This window comes from Mus musculus, chromosome 3 (assembly GCF_000001635.26).
Source record: "Mus musculus strain C57BL/6J chromosome 3, GRCm38.p6 C57BL/6J".
Classification (NCBI taxonomy): Eukaryota; Metazoa; Chordata; class Mammalia; order Rodentia; family Muridae; genus Mus; species Mus musculus.
The window spans coordinates 90,127,843-90,145,446 of NC_000069.6; the positions used below are offsets into that span (position 1 = coordinate 90,127,843).

A 17,604-nucleotide genomic window follows, 5' to 3' on the forward strand; every position below is an offset into this window, starting at 1 on the left:
AAGGCATTGGATTTGCTAGTAGTGGAGTTACATATGGTTTTAAGGCACTGTGTGGGATTGGGGATCAAACCTGGGTCCCCTGCAAGAGCAGCAAATGCTCTGAGCTGCGAAGCCATCTCTGGAGCTCCTACAGGTATTTTTGATGGCAGAGAGAAAAGCAGCTGGTACTGAAGGTTTGCTGCGGCATTACAGTGATGGTGCCGCCGCCTTGCACTGGGCGTGCTGCTGGCGGCAAGTGTTGCCCAGCTTTCCAACCCCACCACACTTTCTATTTCAGACAGATGTCTCTGTCTTCTTCCTGACTCATTGGGAGCCTCAGATTTAGATTCTGGCAGAAAACAGAAAAATTCCTGCATTCCATATTGAGCTTCTCTGTGTGGATTTTTTGTTGTTGTTGTTGTTGTTGTTGAAGAAATAGTTCTGTAGCTGAATGAAATTGAAAACCACAGAACATGATCTTCTTTCCATTTTATTTTCCTCAAATTTGAAATTCTGTGTATTTGGGTGTTTTGTCTGCATCTGTGTCTATGCACCATGAATGTGTCCAGTGCCTGAAGAGACCAGACGAGGGTGTCAGAGCCCTTGGCACTGAAGTTATAGTAGGCTGTGAGCCATGTGGGTGCTGGGAACTGAACCCAGGTCCTTTAGAAGAGCAGCCAGTGCTCTTAGGGTCTGAGCATCTCCCCTCCTGCCCCTGGTTTTTTGTTTTTGTTTTTTTAAGATTTATTTATTTATTTAAATTTTTTTTAGTATTTATTTTATTTATATGTGTACACTGTAGCTGTCTTCAGACACACCAGAAAAGGGCATCAAATCTCATTACAGATGGTTGTGAACCACCATGTGGTTGCTGGGAATTGAACTCACGACCTCTGGAAGAGCAGTCAGTGCTCTTAACCACTGAGCCATCTCTCCAGCCCCCTACACCCCTGTTTTTATTATATTGATTTATGTGTGTATATGTGTCTATGGAGTTCAGATAACAACTTGTGGAAGTCAGCTTTCTCTTCTTACCATGTGGGTCCTAGGGATCAAACTTAGGTCTTCAGGCTTGGTGGAAACCACATGTTACTGATTGAGCCATTTTTTGGAGCATGCCTCAGGCTTTTCTTAGAAGTATTCATATTTTAAGTTTTGGCTTTCCAAAGAAAATAAAAAGACAGGCTTTTTATTGTATGGGTTCGTTTATACATTTATTATTCTGTTTTTCTTTAGAGGCTCATCTTTCTTTACCTAATACTGGCTCAGAAAATTTCCTTAAACAAAAATTAAGATGTTCATATGCGCTCTGTGTCTGGACTCCCAAACTCTACCATATATGTTGTAGAGCCTGGATTTTTAGGTAACTAGATAATGACTTTCAGAAAGTTGAGTGTTTAAATGAATGTATTAAACATAAATGAATTCTGTACAATGAATGCATTAAACAGAAAAGAGCTGCCAAGGTCCCTGCATTCCTTTCCAGGTTTGAATTCAAGCTGACTTTGATGTGTTTCTTCCCTTCCTTCCTCTTTCTCTTTCTTTCTTCCTTCCTTTCTTCCTTTCTTTCTTTCTTTCTTTCTTTCTTCCTTCCTTCCTTCCTTCCTTCCTTCCTTCCTTTCCTTTCTTTCTTTATTTCTTTTTTTGTGTGTGTGTGTTTTGTTTTCTGAGACAGGTTTTCTTTGTAGCCATGCCTGTGCTTGAACTCCCTCTGTGGATGAGGCTCGTCTCAAATATACAGAGGTATATACAAAATATACCTGCCTCTGCCTCCTGAGTGCTGAGACTAAAGGCCTGCGTGATCAGGCCCCACTTTGGTGTGTTACTTCTTGTTACTATGATAAGACACCACGACTAAGACAACTTATGGACAGAAGGCTTATTTGGGGCTTATGTTTCCAGAGGGATAGAGATCCATCCTTATCATGACAGGGGTCTTGGCAGCTGGCATTCACATCTGTATCCACAAACAGGAAACAGAGAGCACACTGGGGAAGTGGAAGGCTCCTGAAACCTTAAGCTTGCCCTTGGTGCCATCTTTCCTTCAATAAGGCTACATGCATTAGTCCTTCCCAAGCAGCTATTAACTGGGGGCAAGAAATGCCTGAAACTTCTTGGCAGGGCATCTCATTCAACACACTTGGTCACCGTGTTTATCACAATAGGAAAGTAACTAAGACATAATGTGTCTTGATTGTTGTTTGTAAGAGTGAAACATAACCAGGAGTCAGTGGTAGACCTTTAGTCCCAGCATTTGGGAGGCAGGAGCAGGCAAATCTCTGAGTTGGGGGCCAGCCTAAATTACAGAGCAATTTCTAGCACAGGCATGGCTACACAGAGAAACCCCAAAACACAGAAAAACCAAAAGAAAACAAAGCCAACAACAAAAAAAAGCAAAATATCTTAAAAACAGATTGTGGTGCTGAGCATGGTGGCACACACCTGTAATCCCAGCATTTGGAAGACTGAGATAGGAGAATTGTCAATTTGAGGCCAGACTGGACCATATTATAGATGCCAGACCCACCCCTCTTCTACCCATAACACCCCCCCTCAACAAAAGCCTGGCTTTATTAATATTCCATTGGGGGAGGGGGAGTGCTCACAAGAGCCCATCCCTCCCTGAGGGGCCATAGCTGCCTAATGGTTCTTTGTATAGCTCTGGCTATCCTGGAACTCACTTTGTAGACCAGGCTGGCCCCAAACTCAGAAATCTGCCTGCCTCTGCCTCCCGAGTGCTGGGATTAAAGGCATGTGCTACCATACCTAGCTACCTTATGGTTCTGGTCATATCCCTTGGTGCTGCAGCACCTGTAAGCTCCGATGAGTAAGTAGCCCTGCACACATGCTCATGCAAGCAACCTTAAGTGTGTGTGTGTGTGTGTGTGTGTGTGTGTGTGCACTATGTGCATGCCTGGTGCCCATGAACATCATAATAGGGTATCAGACTCCCTGGAGCTGGTTAGAAGTGAGTATAGGTTGCCAATATGGGTCTGGGACCTCAGCTCAGGTCCTTTGCAAGGGAAGTCAGTATTCTTGGGTTTTTTGTTTTGTTTTGTTTTGTTTTATTTTGTTTTTTGAGACAGGGTTTCTCTGTATAGCCCTGGCTGTCCTGGAACTCACTTTGTAGACCAGGCTGGCCTCCAACTCAGAAATTCACCTGCCTCTGCCTCCTGAGTGCTGGGATCAAAGGTGTGCGCCACCACGCCCGGCTGGAAATCAGTATTCTTAAAGACTGAGCTGTCCTCGTAGCACAAGGAGCAGGCACACACACACACACACACACACACACACACACCACAAAAATAAGAGAACTTGTTGGAGAAAACGCTTTGAGAAGGAGTCGAGGTGCATAGAGAGGATGATGGGACAATAAAAGGACATTGTACATTTATGTAACACTGGAAAAGTAGTGGGGGTTGTTGCTGCCATTGTTTTGAGACAAGCTCTCACTGTGCATCCCAGGCTGGTGTAGAAGTGCTATGTAAACCAGGCTGGCCTTGAACTCACAGAGGTCCACTTGCCTCTGCCTCCTGAGTCCTGGCATTCAAAGGGTCCTATCAGTGCTTTACTGCTCTGAAAAGACACCATGACCTTGGCAACTCTTATAACAAAACACAGCTAATTGGGGCTGGCTTACAGTTCAGAGGTTTAGTCCATTATCATCATGGAAAGGAGCAGGGCAGCACACACGCAGACATGGCAGAAGAAGGAGCTGAGAGTTCTACATTCAGATCTGCAGACAGCAGGGAGAGAGAGACAGAGAGAGAGAGACAGAGAGAGAGACTGACTGGACCTGCAGTGACACACTTCTTCCATCAAGGCCACACCTCCTACCCTGTCAAGTAGCACCATTCCTTAATGACCAGGCTTTCAAATATATGAGCCTTTGGGGGCCATTCTTATTCAGACAACCACATGTGGCCTGAAAGAATGAAAATTTAAAAACAAGTTAAACAACAACAACAAAAACCACACAAACAAACAGAGAAGGTCAATGAGACCTCATCTCAAAACCTAAAACAAACAAACAAAAACAAGGTCATGAATCAATAACATAATTTATATAATAAGTCTTTGAGTTAGAAAAAAAAAGACATTATTCCAGAAAAAAAGTTAATATCCTTAGGCAATACAAAGCAACAAGTGTAATGTACTTCGTTCTTGTTTACATATATGCCAGTATTTTTCACACTTAATACAACTAAATTAAACCAAGCACTTTGGAATCGTAATAATCACACAGCTTGTGGGAGGGAAGTAAGATCTGTCCTGAGCGCCAGCTCCGTCCACCAGCTGTAGCTATGCATTTAAGGGATGAAGACATAAGAACGGGGTTTGGGGTGTGAGCTGGAGAGGTGGCTCCGGGATTAAGAGCAGTTGTTGCTCTTGTAGAAGACCCAGTTCAGTTCTCAGGCTCCAAGCAGCTTTTTAAGTCTAATGTTGCTCGTTGCACAGCAGGAGGATGAAGCCTCTCACACTCTCCCGATTCTTGCAGGCTTCAGCATCCATCCCGGAGGCAGATGGAGCCTAGAGGTGGGGCAGGTGTACGTCATCACAGTGGAAGTGTTCGACAAGAGCAGCACAAGGGTCTACATTTCTGACGTGAGTCGCTCCTTTGTTTTTGTTCCCTGTTCTTTCACTGTTTGAGACAGGATCTCATGGAGTCCACGCTGGACTTTTAACTAGCTTTGTAGCAGACCATGGCTTTGAGCTCCTGATCTTCCAGCCTCCACTTGAGCGAGTGCTAGGATTTCAGGTGTGTGTGCCCCCGGTCCAGTTTTATGTGGTTCCAGGGATCCAATCCGGGGCCTCAAGCATGCCAGATAAGCACTCTCCCAACTGAGCCACACTGCAGACCTCTCTGTCTTCCGTCCATTGTGGACAGATCCTGGAGTGGGTCATCTGGCTGTGTGGCAGAAAGCCTTCTTTTTTTTCCCTTTGCTCCCAATCTTGGCATTTGTAAATGTATGTAAGTTATTACCATTAACTAGTGCTGCCCTTGGGGAACACGAAACTGGAAGTCATAGTATGATCAGAATTACAGGAAGGAGTTGAAGAGCCCAGTAACAGCTGGAAACAAGCCTCACCCTGCATATCCACACGCTCACTGTCTACCACAGAGATGCTCACTCTCCACGTTCTGTGGTCATGAGAGTGACATGTGAATGTCAGGTGGGAAATGTGCCTCTGCTCAGAACAGCCAGGGTTTAGAATTAGGAACTATAGTTCCTAATGGAATGGCATTGGCTGTCCTAAATGTATACATTTCAACTGTTTTTGTCCCTGACATGAATAAATCTTTCCAAAAATGAATATCATTTTAAAATCACATGTCTTCCTAAATAAAATTTCCATAAGGGAAAAATTTGTTTTTTTTTCTTCTTTAAAGTAGCTAATTATTTTAAAAGATTAAAAAATTTTTGGTTGGGTTTTGGGGTTTTTAATTTTGTTTCTGATTTTTGTTTTTTGCTTTGCTAGACAGGGTTTCTCTGTGTAGCCTTGGCTGTCCTGGAACTTACTCTGTAGACCAGGCTGGCCTCGAACTTAGAAATCTGCCTGCCTAGACCTCCCAAGTACTGGAATTAAAGATGTGTGCTACCACCTCCTAGCTTAAAATATTTAAAAAAAAATTTTTGTGTATAAGTGGTTTTCCTGTATATATGTATGCCTGATACTCAATACAGCCAGAAGAGGGCATGAGATCCTCTGAACCCAGGGCCTCTGGAAGAGAGGAGAACTGAGCCATCTCTCCTGGCTCCTGTTTGTTTGATTGCTTTTTGTTTGTTTGTTTGTTTGAGGGAAAATTTTTCTGTAGCCTTGGCTGTCCTGAAATTTGCTCTATAAACCAGGTTGGCCTCAAACTCATAGAAATCCACCTACCTCTACCTCCCAAGTGCTGGGACTGAAGGTGTGTACCACCACTGCCTGGCTCCTGTTTTGTTTTGTTTTAATTATGTGTATGTGGCTTTGTGTGTGACTGTGGGTGCTCTCAGAGACCTGAGGTGTTGTAAGACCCCGGATGTTGGGCCTCCACTCAAGTCCCGGGATGAGCTGGCCAACAACACCCCAACATCCTGAGAGAAAACCATACCTGATGCAAACTGCAAGAGGTTTTATTATCAGCTAGCTGAGGACGAAGTCCCTCCACCGTGCAGAGCAGGGGAGTTCGACCCGGAGCGGTGACAGTAGGGGGCTTTTAACAGCTAGCTGAGGAGTTGGGAGGAGTTGGGAAGAGTTCTCTTTCTGGTGTTCTTGGTGAAATTTACAAGGCAGGAGTGGGGAGTGAGTTCTTTCTGAATTTTTATCTCTGTGTCCTCAGCACAGGAAGGCAGGCATCTCTGGTGTACAGTACAGAAACAAAAAGGCTTTTTGCTGGCTATAGAGAACAAAGAGCTTCCTTCTAGCTGCATTTTTAAAGATCAGGGAAAACAAGCTTGGGGAACATCCAGGGGCTTTACCTTCCAGGGAGAAACGCTCTAAGTCGGGGTCTCACAGTGTTGGATCATCTGGAGCTGGACTGAACCACCCTATGGCTGCTGAGAACTGAGTTGGGTCTTCTACAAGAGCAACAAGTGCCCTTAATCACTGAGCCACCTCTCCAGCACACACCACAAACCCTGTTTTTATGCCTTTATCCCTTAAATGCATAGCTACAGTCTTATCTATGGTTTGGAATTAAAGTGGGTTTAGGGGTAAAAGCACATCTTCCACTTTATGTTGCTGTTGGACTGATTTCAGAATCTCAAGATCACATTCCAGTTTTCCAAGGAGTACTTTGAAGAGCAGCTGAGTACTTCAAACGGATCTTACCACGTGGTAAAAGCCCTGAAAGACGGAGTTGTGGTGATAAATGCAACCCTGACCTCCAGCCTTCAGGAGGTAGGAGTCATAAAACTTGCTGTTTCCTGGGAGCTCAGCAGGGCAGGCAGCCTTGATCTAAAGCAGCTGTGGCTTGCTATCTTTCTGTGTCTCACACCACACTTGGAATTGCATGCCTCTGCAAACTATCCTTTCACTGCATATAACATGTGGTTCCTTTAAGAAACTGTTTCATATGTATAGTTCTCTGTGCCATCAGGTACACAAAAGGAACTTAAAAAGATTATTTTTCAAATTGTTGTGAGATGCACCTGTATGCAGGTGACCTCTGAGGCTAGAAGAAAACACTGGCTGCCCTAAAGCTAGAGCTACAAGCAGTACGGTCCTCTCCAAGAGCACTACAAACTTTTAACCACTGAACCAGCCAGCCCTGCAGACCCACATTGGGACTTTTATTCTAAAATTCCAAACGGTTAACATGCTGATTTATTTAGTCATGTCCCTGACATTGAACTTTTACCTTATTTCCAGCTGTTTGTTTGTTTTAACCCAGAGTCTCTTCATGTATCCTAGAGTGGCCTTGAACTCAAAATCCTCCTGCCTCCGACGCCCGAGTGCTGTGCTCACAGCCCAGGACCCACATCCCCACATCCCATCCTGCATTGTAGCTTGTTTTTCCACTGAAGGAAATGGCAGCATCTTTGCAGATTTTTTTCCTTTTTATGACTTTTATACCAGAAATGGAGCTGCTGTGTAAGGATGTTGCTGGAATGCTAGAGTTAATCTTGTCTGTGGCCACCAGTGCTGATGAACAGAGGCGAGAACTGGGTCTTTAGTAGAATTTTTAATTTAGTATTTATATGTGCACAACCCGCATTTGACTGATTAATAAGTCTATAGGTGGTGCCATGCTTGGACAGGTAACCCTGGGTTGCATAAGAAAGCAAGCTGAGCAAGCCATGGAGAGCAAGCTGAGCAAGCCATGGAGAGCAAGCTGAGCAAGCCATGGAGAGTAAGCCAGTAAGCAGCGTCAGCTTCAGGAACCTCCAGGTCCCTGCTTTGAGCTCCTCCCCTGACCTCCCTTCATAATAGACTGTGAGCTCTAAGCTCCTCTTCATGTTGTCTTTGGCCATGGTGTCAGCAAGAGAGAGCAAACTAGAACAACTCCAAGTGTTTCTATTTTTCTGATCTTTTTTTTCTTTTAAAGGCAGGCAGCTAACCTCAGCTGCCCTTGAACTCCTGACCCTCCTGCATGAGCTGTACCTGCCTCTACACTGAGCTCTTTTTCTTTTAGAGGTAGAAGGTGGTTGAGTATTTCAGGTACATCCCACTTTGCTCATGTTTTCAGTATCAATGAAATTGTCTCAGGAAATCCATCCTGACCTGCCTTTTCTTGTCCCTGCAGAGAAACAGTTCCCAGCCAAAAACCTATCAAATCAGTCACCAACAAGAGGTGAAGATATACTTTCCCATTCAGCTTAAACCCAGTTTTCTGGCCTTTCCCCATCATCCCCTGGGAATATCAAATCGGTTCACAGTTCAGGTACGGCGTCCTCTAATAGCAAATTCACACAGAAATAAATCAGTTTCTCTGATAGTTAATTAGTTTCTCTAATCATGCTTTATTGAAGAAGTTTGGACATGTAGCCCAAGCTGGCCTTAAACTCTGTAGCATTTCCTGAGTGTGTGAGTGTGTGAGTGTGTGAGTGTGTAAGGGTGGGAAGGTGGGGAGGGTGAGGTTGTTACAGCTCTGCAGTGCCAGAGCAGGTATGGGCAGTGCTGGTCTTCACTCTATCTGCTGCGCTACACCCCAGGCCTAGATTTGTTATTAACTTCTACCTCTCCACCAACTTAGTAGTGCAGCTCAGTGTTTGCTGGCCCCCAAATCTGAGACTCGGTGTTTTTTCCATCTTTGCCATCTGTCAATCTCTTGTGAGTTTTATGTCATTTTGCCATCTTCCCTGATGCCTTAATGGCCCTGTGACTCTCTGTGGGACAACAGCTACTTAGCTTCCCTTTAAGACTCCTCTTGCCCACTTCCCTGCTTCCCTGCAGATTCACGGTTCCTTAGCAGGTGCAGAGATAGTTCATCCCAAAGCTTTATTATTTTTCTAAACTCGACGCCAGCGGTCATGTTTTATGTTTTACTTAAATTCTGCTTTCCTTCCGGAAGACTTCATCTTGGGCTGTGGCTTTTCACAGGTAGAGGGCGGTAGTGGCAACTTCACCTGGAGCTCTTCTAACGAAACCGTTGCCATGGTTACCACCAAAGGCGTGGTAACCGCGGGCCAGGTGAGAGGGAACAGCACCATTTTGGCACGAGATGTACAGAATCCCTCTCGATCTGGAGATATTAAGGTACATGTCTCTTTAAATTATTTAAGAGTGTCTCCATATGTGTCCATATATGTCTGTGCACCACTGTGCCTGTTATCCATGGAAGCCATAAGAGAGCATTGGATCCCATAGATCTGGAGTTACAGACAGTTGCGAGCTGCCATGTGGGTTCTGGGAATTGAACCTTGGTCCTCTGCAAGAGCAGCAAGAACTCTTAACTGTCAAGCCATCTCTTCAGCCCCATGGTTTTTAAATTTAAGTGCAGGAACATGTTTGAAACTTCATCTAGTACAACTTGACTATTTGAAAATTTTAATCCAGAGCTGAGGATGTGGCTCATTGGGAAGAATGCTTGCCTCCTGTGCACAAAGTCCTGGGTCCAATCCTTAGTACCCAGAAAACTGGCCATGGAGGCCATGCTTGTGATCCAGCGCTTAGGAGGTGGAGACAGGAGAATCACAAGTTCAGCATCATCTTCAACTACATGAAACCCTTTCTCAATGAATAGAACTAAATTAAAGTGTTATAAAATTTAACCTGGACAGCCGGGCGTGGTGGCGCACGCCTTTAATCCCAGCACTCGGGAGGCAGAGGCAGGCGGATTTCTGAGTTCGAGACCAGCCTGGTCTACAAAGTGAGTGCCAGGACAGCCAAGGCTACACAGAGAAACCCTGTCTCGAAAACCCAAAAAAAAAAAAAAAAAAAAAAAAAAAAAATTTAACCTGGGAGTACATATTTCTTAAGTACATTTGAATATGGATTGACTACTACTTGACTTAAGAGCCATGTATTTGACATCTGTGTCTGCTTTCTCAATTGTAAAATGGGGTGGTCATGCAGGGGGTGTAACTCAGGGCCAGAGATCACTTACCTGTTTAAGGCCCTGGTTTCCATTCCCAGCACTGTGCCTGGCTTTTGTGTAGGTTTTGGGGACCCAAATTCAGCTCCCCATATTTGTGAAACAAGTTCTTTACTAATTTAAAATAGTTTAAAATATTTTATTTTACATATATATTTTTAAATATTTTATTTCATATGTAAAATATATTTAATATATTTTAAATATATTTATATAAATAAATATATTTTATATCATATACATATAATATATATAAATTTACATATCTATAAATGTATATAAATAAATACATTTAAATATATTTAATATATTTTATCTATTTTTTGGTTTTTTTCGAGACAGGGTTTCTCTGTGTAGTCCTGGCTGTCCTGGAACTCCCTTTATAGACCAGGCTGGCCTTGAACTCAGAAACCCACCTGCCTCTGCCTCCCAAGTACTGGGATTAAAGGCATGCGCCGCCACCACCACTCGGCTTAATATATTTTAAAATAGTCTTTTTACTATTTATTACTGTCTGTGCATATGAGGTGTGTGTAGAGTGGGCGTCTATGCCACGGCAGGGCATCTGGAAGTCAGAAGACTGCTTTTGTGGGATCAGCTCTCTCCTTCCATCTTTACAGGAGTTCCCGGATTTAAATTCAGCTCACCAGACTTATGTTGTATGGCAAGTGCCATTACCCATGGAACCATCTCACTGGCTCCATAATCTGTCAAAATCATTCTTGTGTGTGTGTGTGTGTGTGTGTGTGTGTGTGTGTGATAGGCTGTGTGCAGGCATGCTATGGTGCACATGTGGAGGTCAGAGGACAGCTCTGTGAAGTCAGTTTTCTCTCCCACCATCACCTGATGTCCTAGTTTATTTTCTGTTGCTGTGATAAATACCACGACCAAAAGTGTGACCTCCCCTTTCTGGGGAGGAAAGGTTAGTTTGGCTTATACTTCTAGGTCACAGTCCATGACCTAGAGATTTCAGGCCAGGAGCTCCAGCAGGAACTGAAGCAGAGACCACATATGAATGCTATTTAGTGGCTTGCTCTGTAGCCTTTCTTAAACACCCCAGACTCACTGCTTAAGGATAGTACTGCCCACAGTGGGCTGGGCCCGGGCCCACCCACACCAATCACTGAGCAAGAAAATGCCCCACGGACATGCCCATGCCACAATTCAGAGGCAGTTCTTCAACTGAGGCTCCGTCTTCCCAGGTGTATCCGGCTGACTGTCAAGATTAGCCATCACAGGAGTACCAGGGAGCAGAAGGTCATTAGGTTTCTGTGACAAGTACATTGTGTTCTGAGCTGCTTTGCTGGTCCCTTATACACAGAGTCACCAATGGCTTTCATGCTAACCTTATTACTAGCCTCATAGTTTGGCTAGTTAATCTACCTGTAAAAGACGAAATACTTGCCAAGCTTGCTGGTACATGCCTGTCATCTCTGCAATTGGGAGCTGAAAGCAGAAAAAGTGAGAATTTGGTTAGCCTCAGGCTGGGTCATGAGAGGCCCTGTCTCAAACAAAAAACAAGGCCTGAACCTTTAATTAAATGGTCATTTGTCTATTTTTCTCCAGTTTAAGGTATATGCTGCTTTTCCCTGTGTCACTTGGCATTTTGTCATCATGTGGTGACCATTTATTGAGTGCCTGTGGGTTCTGAATATGTGCTAAGTGTCACAGGACCCCCTTCATGAAACTAAAATCCAAATAGGAAGATTTATTAATATGAGAACTTATACAATATCTCAAGGAAGATGTAAGAGGTATCTAATTTTATTTTTTTTCAAATTGCATAAAACATTTATTTCACAGTATAATTAAATACTAGTAAGGATAAATTCACTTTATGTGATAGTGATACCATATGAGGCTCCTAAAAATCTCTGTGAAGGGGAAGGAGGGAAAACCACAAAGCAAGAAATTGGGCTTCCCCTACACATGGAAGCATCAAGCTCTAAGTCTAAGGGAAGCCAGAACCAGGCAAGGCAGAAGTCCTGGAGCAGGGCTCCAAGGCAGCGGCTTTTGCCTTCAGAGAGCTGATTCACAGAGCTGCCCCAACAATGCACATACACCTAACAGGGTGAGGGAGGGGGTGGGGGCGTGGGGGGATCTTTAAGGTGACAAAAAGAATTGAAGGCTCCTGGTTCTGATCCAGGGACCACTGAGAACAGGTAAGGAGTGAAATCTCACAAGGTGAGCAGGAAGCACCTGGCAGCCTTCATGGGAAAGATGGACAAAGAGAAAGCACTCTCTGGGGCCTGTAAGAGGTATTTTAAAGCATGAGCTCACGTCTACTTAGATCATGTAATAAAATTGATGGGCCAATGCGATGACTCAGCAGGTTTGAAGGCCCTTGCCATGCAAGCCCTGGAAACCCACATTTCAAGAGAGAACTCTACAAAAGATTGTCCTCTCACTTCCATGTGCACACTATGACATGTGTCCATGGCATTTGTGCATACATTCATATCAAAAGCACACATAGTAGTGGTAGCAGTGATGATGACGATGATGATGGTGATGGTGATGGTGTGGTGGTGAGTTCCTGAACTCTTTCAGTGAGTTTGAGGCCAGCCTGGTCTAGAACAGTCAGAGCTACATAATAGAGAGACACTGTCTCAAAAAATCAATCAATAAACTTAATGAAAGTGAAAAGCCACTCTTGGTGCTGGAGAGGTGGCTCAGTGGTTAAGAGCACCGACTGCTCTTCCAGAGGTCCTGAGTTCAATTCCCAGCAACCGCATGGTGGCTCACAACCATCTGTAATGGGCATTTTATGCCCTCTTCTGGTGTGTCTGAAGACAGTGACAGTGTACTTATATACATAAAATAAATAAATAATTAAAAAATTTTTTTAATTAAAAAAAATACATAAAGAAAAGCTACTCTTGGCAGATGAAAGAACAGTCCTCGTGGGTGGGGCTAACTAGTGACTACTTGGGAGGATACAGGCAATGAAAGCCAGAGGGCCACCCTAGGGTGTTGCCTCTGTGGGTGAGTATTTGAGTTTTAACAGTGGTCTTGTACATTCACATATTCCAGATGCTGCTTTCAAGGCACAGCTGCAGGATTCGGTAGTTCAGAAAACTCATAGCAGCACTTTCTCTCTCTTACAGATAGCACTTTGTAGCTCCTGGTATAGAAAAATGGGCAATCAATATAAGTTGTTGTTTTTTAAACAGTTTATTAGGGTGGTAAGGCTTGTGCTTAGAAAGATACTTAATGTCTTAGTTAGCATTTCTATCGCTGTGAAGAGACACCATGACCACAGCTACTCTTATAAAGGAAAATATTTAATTGTGGCTGGCTTAAAGTTTCAGAAGTTTAGTCCATTACCATCGTGGCAGGAAGCAGGCAGGCCCAAAGACAGACATGGTGGGTGGGTAAGGAGCTGAGAGCTCTACATTTTGATCTGCAGGCAGCAAGGAGAGACTGTATGCCACAGTGGGCATAGCTTGTACATCAGAGACCTCAAAGCCTGCCCCCATAGTGACACACTTCCTCCAACAAGGCCACACCTCCTAGTAGTGCCACTCCCTATAGGCCAAGCTCAAACACATGAAGCTATGGGAGCCATTTCTACTCAAACCATCACCCCTAAGTACTTTTGTAATCACTAATGGTAATGATAATTATCTTAAAGAGCAAAAGCTATCTGCTGCTGTAGGCGAGTAGACAATGATGGACTGAAGGCTAAGACACCAGCCAAGCCTTGTTCTAGTTAAGTTTCCATTGCTGTGATAAATGCTATGAAGTCAATGGGGGAAGAAAGGGTTTATTTCAAGTTACAGAAGTCAGAGTAGGAACTCAAGGCAGGGACTGAGACAAAGGCTTTGGAGGAACATTACTCACTGGCCTCCTCCCCGTGGTGCACACAGCCTGCTTTCTTATACAACCCAGACCAACTACCCAGGGGCGGCCCTGCCCACAGTGGGCTGGAGCATCCCACATCAACCATTAATCAAGAAAATACTTTCACAGTCTTCCCTACAGACTAATCTGCTGGAGACATTCTCTCAGTTGAGATCACTTCTTTCCCGATATCTCCATTTTATGTTAAGCTCACAAGCCTAAATTACTGAAATGATACTGAGACCTGAAAAGAGATGAACAAATTGCCTGGGTGTGGTGGTGAACACCTTCAACCCCAGCATTTAGGTAGATTTCTGCTATCTTAAAGTCAGCCTGGATTACATAGTAAATTCCAGGCTAACTAGAACTATGTAATGAGACCCTGTCTTAAAACAGCAGCAAAGCTGAGCAGTGGTGGCAAACACCTTTAATTCCAGCACTCACAGAGGCAGGCAGAGGAAGGCAGCACTCACAGAGCCTACCCAGGAAGCTCCAGAACAGCTAGGGCTACACAGAGAAACCCTGTCTCAGTCAAACAGCAACAACAAAAGAAGTGGACAAAATGAGAGGGTCTTATTTTAGGAGAGGGACGGGTTGAGATAGGGTCTCACTCTGTAGACCAGGCTTGTCTTTAAACTCAGTATGTTGCCCAGGTTGACTTTAAACTCTTGGCCATTCTCCTGCCTCATCCCAAAAGCTGGAATTGTAGGAGTAAGGATTTGATGAGCACTTGGATAGTGGAAGTAAAAGATATAAAGCTAGATATAATCACATAGAGATGGTGTGGAAGTACGTTGTAAATACAGAAAACTGAGAGGGAAAGGAGGCAGGCTGCTTTTGGGAACATTGAGTGTGAGTCTTACCTTAAGTCTAGATCACTTACCTCTAGTGTTGGGGTCAGTGAGGTGTTATGCTGTGTTGTGTTTTCATTCTTGGGTTTGTTTTTGTTTTGACAGTCCCTCACTCTGTAGCCCAGGCTAGTTTCAAACTCACTAACTAACGACAACTCTCTTGCATCCACCTCTTGTGTGCTGAAATTCCAGGCCAGTGCCATTGTGTCTACCTGTGCTTCACTGTTCAGGGAATCCGGAATCCTGATAAAGGAGAAGTGAGATCATCTGGGGCAGTGTACCCGTGATGCCAGCACTCAGGAGACAGACGCTGGAGCATCAAAGCCATCTTCAGTCACATAGTTAATTCAAGGCCAGCCTGGGCTACATAAACCCTACCTCAAACCAAGCAAATATAAAAGTATACATGTTCAGTACAGATGGGTTATTTCCCCAAGTGTGGTGTGTGTGTGTGTGTGTGTGTGTGTGTGTGTGTGTGTGTGTGGTTTTTCGAGACAGGGTTTCAGTGTATCCCTGGCTGTCTTGGAACTCACTTTGTAGACCAGGCTGGCCTCCAACTCAGAAATCCACCTGCCTCTGCCTCCTGAGTGCTGGGATTAAAGGTGTACGCCACCACGCCCGGCTTCCCCAAGTGTTTTTAATCAGTTGAATTTGTAGGTTTACGTGAAGTGCTGACTCTATGTTGACCTGGTTAGGTTTTATTTTGTCATCTTGACACAAGCTAGAGTCATTTGACAAGAGGGAACCCCAACTGAGAAAAAAATACTGGTCTGTAGGGAAGCCTATGGGGGCACTTTCTTAATTAATGATTGATGTGGGAGGGACCAGCCCATTGTGGGTGGTACTGTCCCTGGGCTGGTGGTCCTGGGGGCTCTAAGGGAGCAGGCTGAGCAGTCCATGGAAAACAAACTTGAAAGCTGTTTTCCTCCATAGCCTCTGCTTCAGCTCCTGCCTCCAGGTTCCTGTCCTGTTTGCGTTCCTGTCCTGACTTCTTTATACAATGATCTGTTACCTGAAAGTTTAAGCCAAATAAATCTTTTCTCTCTAAGTCTTCTTTAGTCATTACATTTCATCACAGCAATAGAAACCCTAAGACAAACTAGGCTCTGGTGGTGCACATCTCTAATCCCAGCACTCAGGAGGCCAAAGCAGGTAAACCTTTGAGTTCAAGGCCAGCCTGGTCTACAGAGTAAATTCCAGGACAGCCAGGGCTACACAGAGAAGTCCTGTCCCAACACCCCCCAAATTTATATTTTACATATATATATAAACTGGAGGCTAGATTGGTGATAGTGAGCTTTCCAAGCATGCACAAGGATCTGCATTCAACTCATAGCATTACCACCATCCCACAAAAAAAAGAAAAGGGGGACTGAAGGAAAACATGTAAGTAACAACAGTATACGGAGAGGGTAAACATACGTTGTTGAGACAGGATCTCACTGTAGCTGAGGATGAACTTGACTCTATTGTGTTGGCTCAGCTTTCTAAGGGCTGGACTCAGGCATGTGCCCCACACTAAATTGCTCATATTTCTGTGTATATTACAGATGTATAGACACACAGCCCGTGATTATGAGTGTGTCTTAATGTCCTTTCCTAAAGGCTAATTGCTTTTCCCTAAGGTGTATGTCATGAAGCTGAACAAGATGGAACTGTTACCATTTCAAGCTGATGTGGAAATCGGCCAGATTATTGAGGTACCCATTGCAATGTATCATGTAAATACAGAGACCAAGGAGGCCATCGCATTCACAGACTGCTCGCACTTACCCCTCGATCTCAACTCGGATAAGCAAGGAGTCTTCACTCTTTTTAAAGAAGGCAAGGCTAAGCTTTTACCACCCCACCCCTTCATCCTTTAATTGAGGGACAACTACCACTGAAGTTTAATTCATACAATTCTTTCTCTCCTTCCTCCCTCCCTGCCACTCCCCCACCCCTCCCCCAATAGGATGCTGCTATGTAGCCTAGGCTGGCCTTGGATTCATAATCTCCCTGTCTCAGCCTCCTGCGTGCTGGCGTGAAAGGCCTTGAAGCAGTTGTTACTCTACTCTTTTTTATGAATATTGACACTGAGAGCAAAAGCACGGGGGTGGGGGGTGGGGGTGGGTGTTGTGTCTTTGTGTGTGGTGTGCATATATCATATATGTGCTCATGTTCATGTGGATGTGGAAGCACATCACATGTATGTGCGCCCTGGATTTGGAGGTGATATTGGTGTCTTCCTTGATTGGATGCAAGTTTATTTATCGAAGCAGAGCTTGCCACTGAACTCAGCGCTCACCCCTTCTCACTGGTCTAGCTTGTTTGGTGTCTGCTCCACAAGTGCTGGAATTCCAAGTGGTCATCACACCTGCCTGGCTCTTTCATGGGTTTGGGAGATCTGAACTCTGGTCCTCACACTCGGAGGGAAACGAGTGCTTTATCTTCTGAGCCATCTCCCCATCCCCGAAGCTGAGCTTGCTAACCCTGTGGCTGAACAGACCATTTCCAGCCGTAGGAGCATCTTCTATTTCTGGCCTCCATTTCCTTTCCTCTTTCTTTCTTTAATACATGTATTTTTGTTTTCAGGAGTGAGGATTGATCCTAGGGACTTGGACATGCTAGACCGTGTACCCAACCCTCTCATGTTTCCTTTTTAAGAGGAGTATGGTGTCATTTCATGACTGTATGCTATTGTCAAAAGGAGATAATATATTTATCTTTTCTTTTCTTTTTTGAGACAGAGCCTCATGTAATCCAGACTGGCTTTGAACTTGCTATGTAACCAAAGATGACCTTGAATTTTTGGTCTCCTGCCTCCTGCTGAGATGATCAGGAATACCATACCTGATTTACACTGTGCTGGGGACGGAGCATGCTCAGTAAGCACTCTCCCAACTCAGCTATACCCTTAGTCTTGACAGTATG

General features: G+C 44.3%; 1 protein-coding gene across 16 annotated transcripts in view; it reads left to right on the forward strand.

Annotated features, from left to right (window-relative positions):
• The window catches only part of Nup210l (nucleoporin 210-like), a 111,145-nt gene that overhangs the window by 26,836 nt on the left and 66,705 nt on the right, over nucleotides 1-17,604 (forward strand). For 14 of the 16 annotated variants that reach the window (XR_375598.4, XR_375599.3, XM_006502293.3 and 11 more), the window contains exons 8-13: nucleotides 1,274-1,342; nucleotides 4,478-4,584; nucleotides 6,721-6,861; nucleotides 8,207-8,344; nucleotides 9,004-9,159; nucleotides 16,317-16,515. Coding sequence is in view for 14 of the 16 variants with exons in the window: in XM_006502293.3 (XP_006502356.1) it covers nucleotides 1,274-1,342; nucleotides 4,478-4,584; nucleotides 6,721-6,861; nucleotides 8,207-8,344; nucleotides 9,004-9,159; nucleotides 16,317-16,515 (810 nt within the window). In the remaining 2 variants the exon portion in view is untranslated. Of the gene's footprint in view, nucleotides 1-1,215; nucleotides 1,343-4,477; nucleotides 4,585-6,720; nucleotides 6,862-8,206; nucleotides 8,345-9,003; nucleotides 9,160-16,316; nucleotides 16,516-16,783; nucleotides 17,559-17,604 lie in introns of those variants that run through there. The other 2 variants (XM_006502298.3, XM_011240282.2) reach the window with 2 other exon arrangements.